This window comes from Strongyloides ratti (genome assembly GCF_001040885.1).
Source record: "Strongyloides ratti genome assembly S_ratti_ED321, chromosome : 2".
Lineage (NCBI taxonomy): Eukaryota > Metazoa > Nematoda > Chromadorea > Rhabditida > Strongyloididae > Strongyloides > Strongyloides ratti.
In genome coordinates this window covers 7,404,591-7,417,668 of record NC_037308.1, presented here as the reverse complement: position 1 = coordinate 7,417,668, position 13,078 = coordinate 7,404,591, and the positions used below count along the sequence as shown (strand labels likewise).

Sequence of the window (13,078 nt, the reverse complement as noted above, 5' to 3'; positions counted from 1 at the left end):
AATGTTATATTCAATAATTTTAAATTATTAACAAAAAATAATCATAATATAATATTAATATTTAAACTTTATCAAATTATACTAATAAAACGTTTTCATGTAAAAATTTAAATTTAAGGTATCTGATAATGAAATAAATTCATAACCAAGTAACATATATGTAATGAGCTTAAAAGATATTATAAATTCTATGAAATATCGAATTGGAATATGCAAAATTATAATTAAAAGTATTTATTTTAATTTTTTATTGTACATATTTTGTTATGATTCCAATTAATTAAAAAACTGATATATTTTAAATGTGTAAAAAGTGTTAATTTTTTGGATAAATTAAAGTAGAAATTTATTTTAAAAAAAAATAATAACGTTATAAAAAGTTATATTTAAAATAAATTTACCAAGTTTTAAAATTATGTTTCTATTGGTTCAGTAAAATAAATAATTTTTAAAAATTAATTTTGTTGAATAAAATAAAAAATAAAATTATACTTCATTTAAACACAAATTTTTCAACAGTTTCCCATGCTCCAAGTTTGATTGAATCAAAATGTTCTTAGCTTTACTTTTAGAATTCAACATATATATTGATATCAGTAATTGTGACTAAAACTTTTTTTTGTTTCAGTCATTGTTCTTGATATAATATAGCTTGTGAATCTCTTTGTACAGACTGTTTCTAATTGATTTTTTCAAAAGCAATTTATATTGACCATGCATCCATAATGACAGTGTAAAAAAGTGTTTGATCACTAGCAACTTGGAGAAGAACTATTAAAAAAGCAATATTTTTCCATCACATTATAAATCTATTTTTAAACATTTTGTTAATCATTAAAAAATTTAGGTAAATTATTGGCTTTTTTTTTTGTTTATATCATAATGATCTAAGAAGATCAAAAAAAAAAGTTTTTCGTTTATGTATAAATAAATGTTAAAAAATATTTACTTTTGAAAGAGTTAAATTATATAGAAAAAAATTATCCAAATAAATAAAATTCACCTTCATAAAATGTATAATAAGGTAAAGAAACAAAAATTCTTATCATAAAATACATTTCAACATGAATATTTATTTGATACATTTATCAACCAAAATAAATATAATATTACATATTTTAATTGTTTATTTGTTAAATGAAATAAATTTTACAAAATATATTTACTAAGAAATATTAAATTCTTAATGAAAACACATTAAAAATATTTAAAATAATAAGAAATATTTTAAAGATAACATAATAGCTACTTTGTAAAAATTACCAAAGTCAAAATAATTTTTCTTCAATTTTCATTTTCTTTTATGTCAGTCTTATTCTGATGATTTTATTTTCAATATTTATTTACTATAAAAGTTTCTAAATAAAAAAAAGTCCGAAATAAGATTTTCATATATCTCTAAAACATGGTATTAAATGTTGACAAATTTATTTGTAGTCAATTTAAAAAAAATCGCAGATGTGTTTACATCATTATATAAATTATTTTTTTTTAAAACTTTATTTAATCTAAATATATTACAAGACATAAACTTTCTTGCAAAGAATTCAAAAATCATAATGATATTTAATAGTAATTTTTTCTAAATATCGTATACTTATATCTATCTAATCATTTGACATCGCTAATATAATAAAAAAAAAGTATCCTATAGTTAATTATTTTCTAATTTTCTTTCTCATAATTCTAAACAATAATACAAAAAAATAACTATGTATTTTTATTACGACTATACATAGAACAATCATAAAAATGTATTACTATGCATTTCATAATAAAATATCAAAATATTTTGGTTAATGTATTCCTTACTTTATTCTTAAAAGAAAATTCAGTTTCTTTTTAGAAAAAAAAATCTATTTTCTGTTACTACCACCACCAAATATCATAACCATTCTTATAAATATGTTAATAATGTTTATATATAAACCCATTTGAGCGTTAATTGGGTCATACATATCAGGAGTATTATATTGCCCCATATTGCCATTATAACCTCCATATGATTGGGTATAATAATATTCTCCTCTTGGAAAAGAAGCAGCTTTATTAGCAACCTTTTGAGTTTCATATAAAATAAAAGCAGAAAATAGAATTAAACCACCATACAATACAACAGAGTACAATCCAGCTCCAAGTGCTGTATTTGGAGGAAGGAAAATACTTCCAATATTAGCCATAATAACAAACCCTAATCCCATTGCTAAAGGTCCTCCCATATATAAAAATTTCTCTGAAGGTGCTGAATATCCAATTGTTGTCAATCCACCAACAATACCAGCTGTATAAAGTGCTGCTTTAAGTAAAACTGGTCCACCAGCAAAAATCAAAGGACACAAAAATGCACCAAGTGTAGCTGTATGGAGAAGCCAAGTTAAATGTTTAAGAGCAGGATTACTTTGATAATCAACAGATTGACAAACTGCACTTGTTCCAATGGCAGCACCCATAAATACAAGGAAAGGAAGAAAACCACCACGAGCAGCAAAATTTAACATCATTGGTACATGAAAAGCTGCATAAGAGGATAAACCAGTAACTACTAATGATCCAAATAAATAACCATATGTTGCTTTTAAACGATCACGAACATATTGTGGCCATAAACCTGAAGCTAAAGCTAAACTATCTTGTTGACTAAGTCCATAGTATCCAAGCATTCCAAGACCAAATGTTGAAGCACCAATTATGGCATAAGTTCCATAAATAAATGGTTTACCTGTTGTTGGTCCAAAAAGTCTTTCTTTTAAGCTTTTTCCAACATGTGTATATGACTCCTAAACATTTTATTAATTTATAAATAAAAACTTACATTTCTAAATGCAGTCTTCATATTTCCCCAGGATTGTCTAGCATTTTTAAGACTACTATTAGCAAAATATCTTATTGAAGAATGCCCTATACGGCAAGTTGAAGTTGTTAACAATTTAGTAAGCATTTCACAATAATGATTAAATTTTACTTTGTGATATTATTTCAAATGACATTATTTTACATATTTCGAAATTTTCGTTTTAAGATAATTTATATCTTTCTATAATGGTAGGCGTGTAACATTTGAATTATGAAAGTTATATTTTTTTTATAAATATTATTTTAAAAAAGAAGTAATTATTTTTTGCAATAATATATCTCGTGGTTATATATGACAAAGTAATAAATATAAAAAAATGATAATAAAAGTAATAAATAATTTTAAAAGCATTATTATTACTTGATTATATAATGGAATATTATTAGTTGTAATTAATCTTTTTGTTACTTAATTCATTATAAGTTACATATTATATCTGATATTCTATATATTTTTAAAAATATGATATATCTATGTTATTATATTATTAAATTAAAGTTAATAAAAATTACACATAGATGATAGACTTCTCGTTCATAGTTAAGATAATAGGTTAAGTTTTTTTATTTTTGTTAAGATATCTCTTTGAAAATATATAAAGATGATGAATAAACATTTTATATAATTTTTTTTTAACATAATTATTTTAATTTTAATTTAAACAAACACATATTTAATATAATTTTATAATTTTATCATTTAAATTATTACAAATCTTTTTCTTTTTTAAAATATAATTTAAATATTTATCTTTATGTATTATTTTATATGATATATAACATAAAAATTTTTATCTCTTCTATTATATACATTTAATTGAAAAAGATATTTAAAATATTATTTTCAAACCTTTATAATGATGAAATTAAATTTATTTTATACTTTAAAAGGATACAGAAAAATATATAAATCTCATTAAAATGAGTTTTAAGAAAGATGTAAAAGTATTAAAAAGACAATTTACTACAAATATTTGTATCATCCATCTCATAAAAATACGTTATTTTTGATAAAGGAGAAGCATTGGCAGAAATGGTTAGTTATTCTTTCATTGCTTCTTTGTTACAACTTTACATCTTTTACAGACTTAATTTTTTATGACAGCCACATGTCTATAGGGCATTAAATATGACAAAACTATCGGCTACACTTAAAAATTTAGTTTTGTTTTCATTTCTTATCAGTTATAACATTTCTCTTATATGCTCAAAAATTATTTTTTTTTTTATCTTGATGTAAAACTTTTTATACTAAAATAAAAAGTATATATTAATTATATTTTTTAAATAGGAATACATTATATAAATTATTATTAAAACATTTATATAAAATTAAACAATGGTATAAAAATGAGCGGGTAAACTTTTATATTTATAAAATTAATTATATTCATTTTTATAATGCATTACTAATTTTTAAAATAAATTTAATAAAAAGTTTTATTTATTAATTAATAACATTAAACATCACTTAAAATTTCTATAAACTATTCTATCATTTAACTTTAACACAATATTAATTTTTACTTATAATTTGGTTTTATTAATAAAAATATCTTTTCTTTCAATTATCTTTTAAAATACAATTTTCTTTCATATGATTAATTGATTTAATTGAAAATATTAACAATCGATTATCTTTTTGTTTAATGATCACGATTAAAGTTTACATTACGATACATTTGTTATCACTTTTGATCAAAAATCTTTTAAATTAGACAATGGCCAGATACCACAATTTGTAGGTATCAACTTATGTTACAATTAAAATTAATACTTAGTGTGATAATATCATATTTTATATCTAGAATTTAACTATTATCAAAACATACTTCTTCATACTTTCTTTAACTTTTAAATTTATTTTTCTAAGTATAAATTTTAAATGTCATCTAGAATAACAAATTACTATACCATCCTTATATTTAAAACATATCTGTACATTCTATTAATGGTAATTATTTTAAAAATCTATATAATTGTATTAAAAATGTTTAAAACTACTTTGACAATACCGCTAGAAATCTATGTTAATCTATATTTGTATTCTTTTATGTTACCGATTACCAATATAAATACGGTAATTAATTCATACAATTTAAAAAAAATTTACTTTAATTTTATTTTAAAAATATTTTGTTAATATATTTAATTTTTAAATAGTATTTATATTAGTTAATATAAAATTATATTTTTCGTTTTACAATTTTAGCCTCTTTTCTAAGTGCATCACCATAATTTTTACCTATTTCATCATTTAACTCTCCAATCGATGTTTCCCAAATTTTCCTAAGTACAGAAAAAGTAACTCTTTTTCCAGAGTTTTGTTTCATTAGTGAAAACAAGACAAAACCATCATGTTTTATGACATCTTTTGCAAATGATAAACTATATTTAGTTATTCCTTTTATAGAATTATTATTTTTAAGCCATTTAACTAGGATATTTCTTCTAATTTCAAGATTAAAAAAACACAGTAATGTTCTTATAAAACTATAAAAAGACATGAAGATAACAAAAATTGTCCAAAAATATAAAATCAAATAGATGTATGAGTTAATCATATTCATTGATAAAACACATTGAATATTAATATTTGATATATAAGTTTCTTTAAAATATCCAGTATTACATATTGCATTGTAGGGAAAATATTTTTGAGGGGGATTTGGATACATTACAAATAATTCAAAAAGATGTTCAAATGCCCATAAATGATTTCCATTGGCGACAAAAAAATTCATAAAATAAAATTGACCAAGTCCATTTATAACATATAGTGCTTTGACTAATAATTGTCCCATAGCAAGTACAGAATTTTTGATACTTTCTTTAGAAAATAAATGTAAATCTAAACTATATTCTAGAAAATTGTAGATATGAGCAATAACACCATCTCCCTGTTCATCAGTAATTGTAGCCCCTAGCTTATTCATTTCCCCTACTTTGTTAAGTAGACTACGAACATCAAAAGTCATTGAATTAACAATGACATTCCATATAATTTTAGGTATAAAGTAGGCAAATGATTGAAGTAGTAATGCATAAGGTATCCATTGATAATAGTTTATACTAAAACCATCATATTCTTTAACAAGTTTAAGTATATCATCATTCCTCTGATAATCAAAATTTCCATTTTCAGTAAAGGCTTTAAAAAATATGTTAAAATTAGGGATAGCATAAGTTCCGTTGGCATAACAAATGTTATTTAATCCTTGTACCCAATTTTCTTTAAAAATTTATAATTAAAAATACCATATTTCCTTAAACTAACCTGGATGATCTAATTTATGAAAACATTGAATAGGCTTATCATAGACGGCAGTCGTTGTTGCAATCACAGCAAACATTAAAATCCATACAGAATAAGCACAATTTATACGATCAAAATGGTCATCGATAACATCACTTGCCAATGCTGTATAATCTTTAACAATGTCTGGTAATGTTAACATGATTTTATTTTATTAAATTTATCAACCCCTATAAAAATATATTAATTTAATATAATGTTAGTTAATTGATATGACAAAAATAACAAAAAGACCCCCATACAACAGTCATATATTAATCCTAAAGTAAAAAAAAAAAAGACAGTAGTCATCTTTTTCTTTTGTCTTAAATAGATAAGTAAACGATGAACTTTTTTTTTAATAGTTATTTTTCCAAATATTCTTTGTTTCTACTACAAAGTTCATAAACATTATATCATCAAATACATTTTGACACACGTAATATTTATTTTTTTTTAATTATATAGTATAGTTAGTAGTTTATAGAAGATAAATAATTAAAATAAATTTCTATGTACAATTGGAATGTTCAGAGTAGTTGTTGTTATAATAAAATATAAAAGTTTTTGTTATTAAAATGTCTTTTTTTTTCTATATAGATGGTGTTCTATTTGCCGATGATGATTTTTTACATAACCATGGATATTTTTCATAAAATGCTTGTATTGGTAATTGTCCAGTTTTATTATTAATTATCTCGTTAAGTAATTCCGTCTTATTTAATTTTATTGGTAAGCTTTTACTTTCTGATTCTTCACTTTCAATAGATTCTGTATCACTTGTACCATCTTCATTGGTGTTTGTACTATTAGATTCATTAGATAAGTTATAATCTTTGTTTAAATTTATACTATATCTTTTTTTAAAATTACTTAACCATCTTTCAGAAAATTGGCACATACCAGCAAGTTCTTTCTCTGAACATTGTTCTTGAGCTAATTTTCTGGCTGTTTCTCTTATCCATTTATTACTAACTTTTTTCCCGGCATCCATCTTAAAAAAAAAAATTTTTTTTTATTATATTTTTTTTTCTAAATTTTATCTATACTTACTTGAATGTTATATAAATTAAATAATTGTTTTTCTATATTAGGAAATTGTGGTTTTCTTCCACTACGACCTGATTTTAAAGATCCTGGACGTGATGATTCAATTTGTTTTAACTTTTGAATCCACCCATTTAACATACCTGGAAATATTTTATAAATAAATAAAATTTTTATATTTTTAAAATATATAAAAATATTCATCTTTAAACATACTTTTTGTTATCTGAAATTGTTTACATGTTCGATATTTATTTTGTCCATTATTATGGAAATAATCTATGACCATTAATTTAAATTCTCTTGGATAAGACATTCTATTGACAGTGGTTCCTGAGGAGGAGATAGTTGAGTTTGTTACACTATTACTTTGAAACGTAGATTTTTCATTACTTATTCCTTTTTCTAATTTATTTTTGATAAAATTACTATCATCACCAGGGTTAGTACATGTAGGTAAAAAAGTTTTTTGTTTAAATGATATATCTTCTTTTTGCGTAATTTTTATTGGTGATAATTGTTTGGAACTATTTGTAGTTGACAAGTCTAATGGAACATCTTGAGGTGTTTGAAGAAAATTTAGTGTATTTTGATATATAGGTGTTGGTTTTGGAATAATTGATGGAGATTGTTGCATTAATTTTATATTTGCTGCTAACAATTCCAATGATATTGAATTATTAGACCATAATAAAGATGATGGAAATGATTCCATAACATTTGTTAGTTGTGGTATAAAAGTAAAATGAGGACTAGTATTACTAAATTCCATGTTTAAAAAATTTTTTTATTTTAAAAAAAATGTATAAGTAAAATATTCATAAATAGATATATAAGTAATATTTTACGTATAACAAAATCCTATTCAACGAATGGGACTATCAAGATACAAGTGAAATTAAAAAATACGTTTCTTTTCATGGGCTGGGCGCCTAAAATCAAAGTTTTAAAAAAAAAAAATAAGACAAGGCCTTTCTTTCCAATTACATATTCTTTTTTGTCGACGGCCTTTCGCTTCTTGTAGCAACTCTTCTGAATATACAATAAAGGTAGCGCCCAAAACTCTATTATCTGGAGGAAGGTCGTGAAAAAGTGAACAACAGCGTTAATAGGTAAGAGTGAAGGCGATCGTCATCATCATCTTAGAATAAATATAACTTGTCTGATAGTAGAAGACCTTCAGTATTGCCATTATTTGTTGCGGATTCAATCTTGACTGTCTCGTGAAGGTCATAACTATGAATCCTTTCTATTACTTACAGTCAACATTTAATTAAACATATTGGTAACTTTCTTTTTTTCTCTTCTTATACTTTTTCTTTACATTTTTTATATTATTACATTTCAATGTTAATGTTGCCATTCTGTTTATAATATAAAAATAGATAAAGTACCACACTTATTTACAATTCATAAAAATACATAGAGTGTACGTTATATATTAATATTATTGTTCACTAATCATTTTCTGATTACGTTCAGATCAGCCGTTCAAATTACCATCATATGTATATATGTCCTTCGAGGAGAAGGAAAAGGGAATCAAAAAAAATTTTTTTTTTTTTTTATTTATTCTACAACAAGTGAATAGTTAGAAACGATGAATAAGAGCCTATCATGCATTATTATTACATATCTTATTCAAATTGCCGAATACTAATGGTATACATAAATATATATATAATATATATATATATATTTTTTTTTTCAATTTATTGTAAAAGCTAATTTTAATAGAATAACCATATCAAAGGCCGAGGTCGTATCGGGTATTTTCACAATCAAAGTAATTTTATAGATAGAATATTCACGTCACACTATATTTTATTTAGAATTTTTATAAGTAGACGTTGTTTACCTTCATTTTAAAAACTCCTAAGCTAGACATAAAAAACAGCCTGTTCAAGGCCTTATAATAAATAAATTATTTTCCTTTCATTTGAATCATCTATTCATGAAATGGTAATAATAAGATCAAATAAATTACATTATTAGTTCAATTAAATTATTTTTTCATCACTTTTATTAATAATTCAAATGCCTTGAAAAGTTATAATCTTAACTTTGGTAACTAGTCTTTGAAACACTATACAGTACAAATTTTTAAAAAAAAAAAGACGAGTTAATTAATATTTACATATTTTAAAAAATAAAAAAAAAAAATTACTGGTAAATAACTTATTTTTGAGAATTCTTATTCAAAATATATTATCTTATGTGTCAAGTCCCGCGCAACTCGAGTTGATTAAAATTTTCGCGCCGAGAGGTTACGATTTTATTTTAAACATTAAAAAAGTACCGCTTTATTCAATACAATTTAAATGTCGGCATTGTTTTAAGGTAGTTCCTCATTAGCTTATTGTTTTGGTCTATATACATTAAAATAATTGTGTCCACAATATATATCTTTTAATATCATCATACAGAACAGTTGTACACACGTTCGTCAGGCAACAATCATTTGCATTTTTACTATTTATTTAATTTCTTTAGTTGTAGTTATTGGTTTTATTAATACATATATATACATATATTTTATATATCTAATATCTTGTTATGAATTCTCCAACACTTTCTCAAGCTACAACTTCTATAAACTCAACTGTGGAGGATTCTATAATTCATCTACTAAATTCAATACGTTATGAAGTTGAAAGAAATAAATACCCAACGGAATTAGATTATGAAAAATTTAGAAATATACATGATACTTTAGAAAAATTAGTTAGTGAAGAGCATAATTCTATTAAGTAAGTTATCAAAAAAAAAGTAGTATTTTTTATATATTTTAACATTTTAGGAAACGAAAATTTATGACTTTTTTACCAATTATAAATAACTTTCGTTTACAAACATTAACATTAAGAAAGTGTATAAAATCTTGTGAAGGTGTTCAAGTAGATCAATATTTAGATCAATTTGAAACTAAAATTGCTATGATTCATAATGAATCATTTGATGAAATTAATAGAAAAATATTAATTATTCTTGGTGGTGTTGATGTAATTGCGGAAATTTTTGTCCTTGATGTTAAAGTTTTTGGTATTAATAGTAGTTCTGTAAATACTAGTATAAGACAGTTAATTGCTACAGTCCTTACAAATATGACTTTTGGCAATAGAGATATCAAAAGGAAGTTGTGTTCTCATTCTAATTTTATACATACTGTTACAAAGATTATTGAAGAATCTCAGGGTTTGTCTTTGGTTTATGCAAGTTTAATACGAAATTTATCTTGGAAAGCAGATCAAGAAATGACAGAAATTCTTTCAGAGACTGTCTCTGCTTTGTGTAAATCAGCTTTAAGGGCATATATATGTAAAGATTTTAAAAGACTGTCTTCTTCTTTACAAGCATTGTGGAATTTATCTGGAAATTCTATGGATAATAGAAAGACAATCTGTAATGATCATAATTTTATAGATTTATTAATTAATTTGTTAACTATTGCACCACAACAAGCTACTCTTCTTGAAAGTGCTTCTGGTATTTTAAGTTATGCTTCAATTTATATAAGTAAAAATAATTCTGTACTGTCTGCTACAAAGAAAACAAAAACTATTCAATATTTATTTAATTTACTTAAAGAAAGTTCGTTTACTATTATATCAAATTCTCTTAATTCATTATATTACTTAATTATCCAAGATATAGAGATGCAACATAAGATACTAAATAATCAAAATTGTATGTTTTTATTGAATAGGCTTCGAAATTCAAATAGAGAAGATATTAGGAATATTGTTAAGAAACTTCTTAATGAAGTTTATAATAATTCACCTTTGTCATTTGATTGTCATCTTCCTAAAAGTACATATACTTCACATCATAGTTACATGTCAAGAGATAATGAAATGACAGCTTCTTGTAACAATCATAGATTATATGGATCACAATACTCTGATAATGGTAGATTATTACCCTTAAGAAGTACATTACTACCAGCCCCTGTTCCTGTTTTTTCATCTCCAAGAGGAAATATAATGTTTAAGTCACAGAATGATTGTTATATGGAATATAATGGTTTTAAAGATCCCAATAAATTTAATTTACCATCACTGTCACCACGAAGTAATTCTTTACCAAGACAATACAAAGGAAGAAATAGTAAAATTAATAATGAAATTACTAAAGGAACTATTTCATCTACTCCTATGAAAAAATTAGATGATGAGATAGGTAATTTACAAATGAATAATGGGCAAAGTGAACAATTAAATGATTCTGGTGAATCAGAAAATAGACTTTCTGATTCTATGCGTTGTACTAGATCTTCAGTTGTCTCTTTTGGAACAGATATTCAAAATCAAAGTGGATGGGAGAGTGTCGTTAGTACAACTGAAAATAGTGCTCCAACTTCACCAATTTCAATGAGAGATATTCCTGATTCTCCAACTCAATGTATGAAACCAAAATCTCCTATAGAGTATAAAATATTATTAAATAATCAGGGACCAAATTCTTTAACACCTTTAGCTAATCATCAACCTCCTATAAATTCTAACATTAAAATTAATTCAATTGAAAATGAATTAGAAGGTGGTGATATTGTAAAAAATTTTAGAAACATAGATAAATCAAATGATAGTATTTCAGATTCGGATTGTGAGCAACAAAATAATACAAATGAAACATTTAAAGCTTATTCTTCAGGAAATTCTCATCTTGACATTGAAGATGATTTAAAAATTCAAAGCGGGTCATTTTTGAATACAAATAATGTACAATTATTAGAAACAAGTATTGAAGCTTTTATACCACCACCTTGTGCATCATCGTCGTTTACCGAGTTGTCAAAATGTATGTACCATATAAATTATTGTTTTACCGGAGAAGAAGTATAAAAATTTAATTGTTTTATACTTTAGTAACTGGTAATCATTAAAAATGTTATCTATAAATGTCTTAATTTTGGGTGGGAAATAATTATTATTCCATATAAAAAAAGTTTTTTTTTTTTATAATATTTTAGTATGTTGATAGTCTATTGTCTTTATTAATTATTTTTAAATTATTAATTAAGTTTTTTTAAGTATATAATATATTTTTTTTTTTAGATGACACATTGTTGTCTCAAGTAATTAATGAAACTATCCCTAAACCATCAAATGTCAATGAACAATTATTTATGAGTAATATTAATTCAATAATTAAAAATAATATAACGATTAATGGTAGTCATTTTTTTAATGAAGAAAATAGGGAAGATGGAATTAATAAAATAGAAGGAATCATTTCAAATATGGTTTCACAAATATCAACTAACAATCAAGATAACGAAACGCGTAATTTTAATTTATGTTCATCTAACTTTTTGGAAAATTCTAATCATTCTATTGAAGAAGCCCGATCATATTCATCAAAAAATGATAACTGTTCCACAGATGTTAGTAAAATATATTCTATCGATAGTTTTGTAAATGAAATTACTGATAATACATTTGAGTTTGATGATGATGATGATGATAATGATAATTTAAACTATTGTAATGACGATATAAATGCTCTTCCATATGACATTGAGGAGTATTCAGAAATGGATGATGACATTGTAATAGATTGTTCAAAATTAACAAAAAAACCAACTACATCTATTATTGACAAACAAAAAAATACTAAAGGATCATTGATACCAACAATAGTTAAACCAAAATTAAATAAAAGTAAAGAATTTTCTAAAGAAATAAAACCATTTATGAATAAATCAAATTTATCTCCATCAGCTCATGTATACCCATTTAATTATAAAAAAAACGAAAACAAAGGAATTGAAGAAACAATTGTAGAAAAAAAGAAAGCAGGAATGATTGTTACAACTGTTTAAATATATTTTTTTTAATTTTTAATACCTATAAATTATTCACGGGTTACTATTTTAAAAAC

At 23.5% G+C, this 13,078-nt stretch overlaps 4 protein-coding genes across 4 annotated transcripts; 1 reads left to right on the top strand and 3 right to left on the bottom strand.

Annotated features, from left to right (window-relative positions):
* Positions 1 to 1,388: 1,388 nt before the first annotated feature.
* SRAE_2000237100 (Growth hormone-inducible transmembrane protein) lies at positions 1,389 to 2,938 on the bottom strand (the record flags this gene model as incomplete). Its single annotated transcript, XM_024653433.1, has 4 exons — positions 1,389 to 1,398; positions 1,813 to 1,818; positions 1,957 to 2,774; positions 2,813 to 2,938. 4 exons carry the CDS (start codon positions 2,936 to 2,938, stop codon positions 1,389 to 1,391), a joined length of 960 nt encoding a protein of 319 aa, XP_024506910.1.
* Positions 2,939 to 5,039: 2,101 nt separating this feature from the next.
* Positions 5,040 to 6,311, bottom strand: SRAE_2000237000 (Innexin family-containing protein; the record flags this gene model as incomplete). The annotated part of the gene is made up of 2 exons (XM_024653432.1): positions 5,040 to 6,085; positions 6,131 to 6,311. The coding sequence occupies 2 exons, from the start codon at positions 6,309 to 6,311 to the stop codon at positions 5,040 to 5,042; spliced, it is 1,227 nt and encodes a 408-aa protein (XP_024506909.1).
* A 429-nt stretch (positions 6,312 to 6,740) lies between these two features.
* On the bottom strand, positions 6,741 to 7,967 carry SRAE_2000236900 (HTH CenpB-type DNA-binding domain and Homeodomain-like and Brinker DNA-binding domain-containing protein; the record flags this gene model as incomplete). The annotated part of the gene is made up of 3 exons (XM_024653431.1): positions 6,741 to 7,142; positions 7,202 to 7,338; positions 7,412 to 7,967. 3 exons carry the CDS (start codon positions 7,965 to 7,967, stop codon positions 6,741 to 6,743), a joined length of 1,095 nt encoding a protein of 364 aa, XP_024506908.1.
* Positions 7,968 to 9,751: 1,784 nt separating this feature from the next.
* On the top strand, positions 9,752 to 13,019 carry SRAE_2000236800 (Armadillo-like helical domain and Armadillo-type fold domain-containing protein; the record flags this gene model as incomplete). The annotated part of the gene is made up of 5 exons (XM_024653430.1): positions 9,752 to 9,945; positions 9,996 to 10,786; positions 10,850 to 11,782; positions 11,849 to 11,995; positions 12,253 to 13,019. 5 exons carry the CDS (start codon positions 9,752 to 9,754, stop codon positions 13,017 to 13,019), a joined length of 2,832 nt encoding a protein of 943 aa, XP_024506907.1.
* Positions 13,020 to 13,078: the final 59 nt, after the last annotated feature.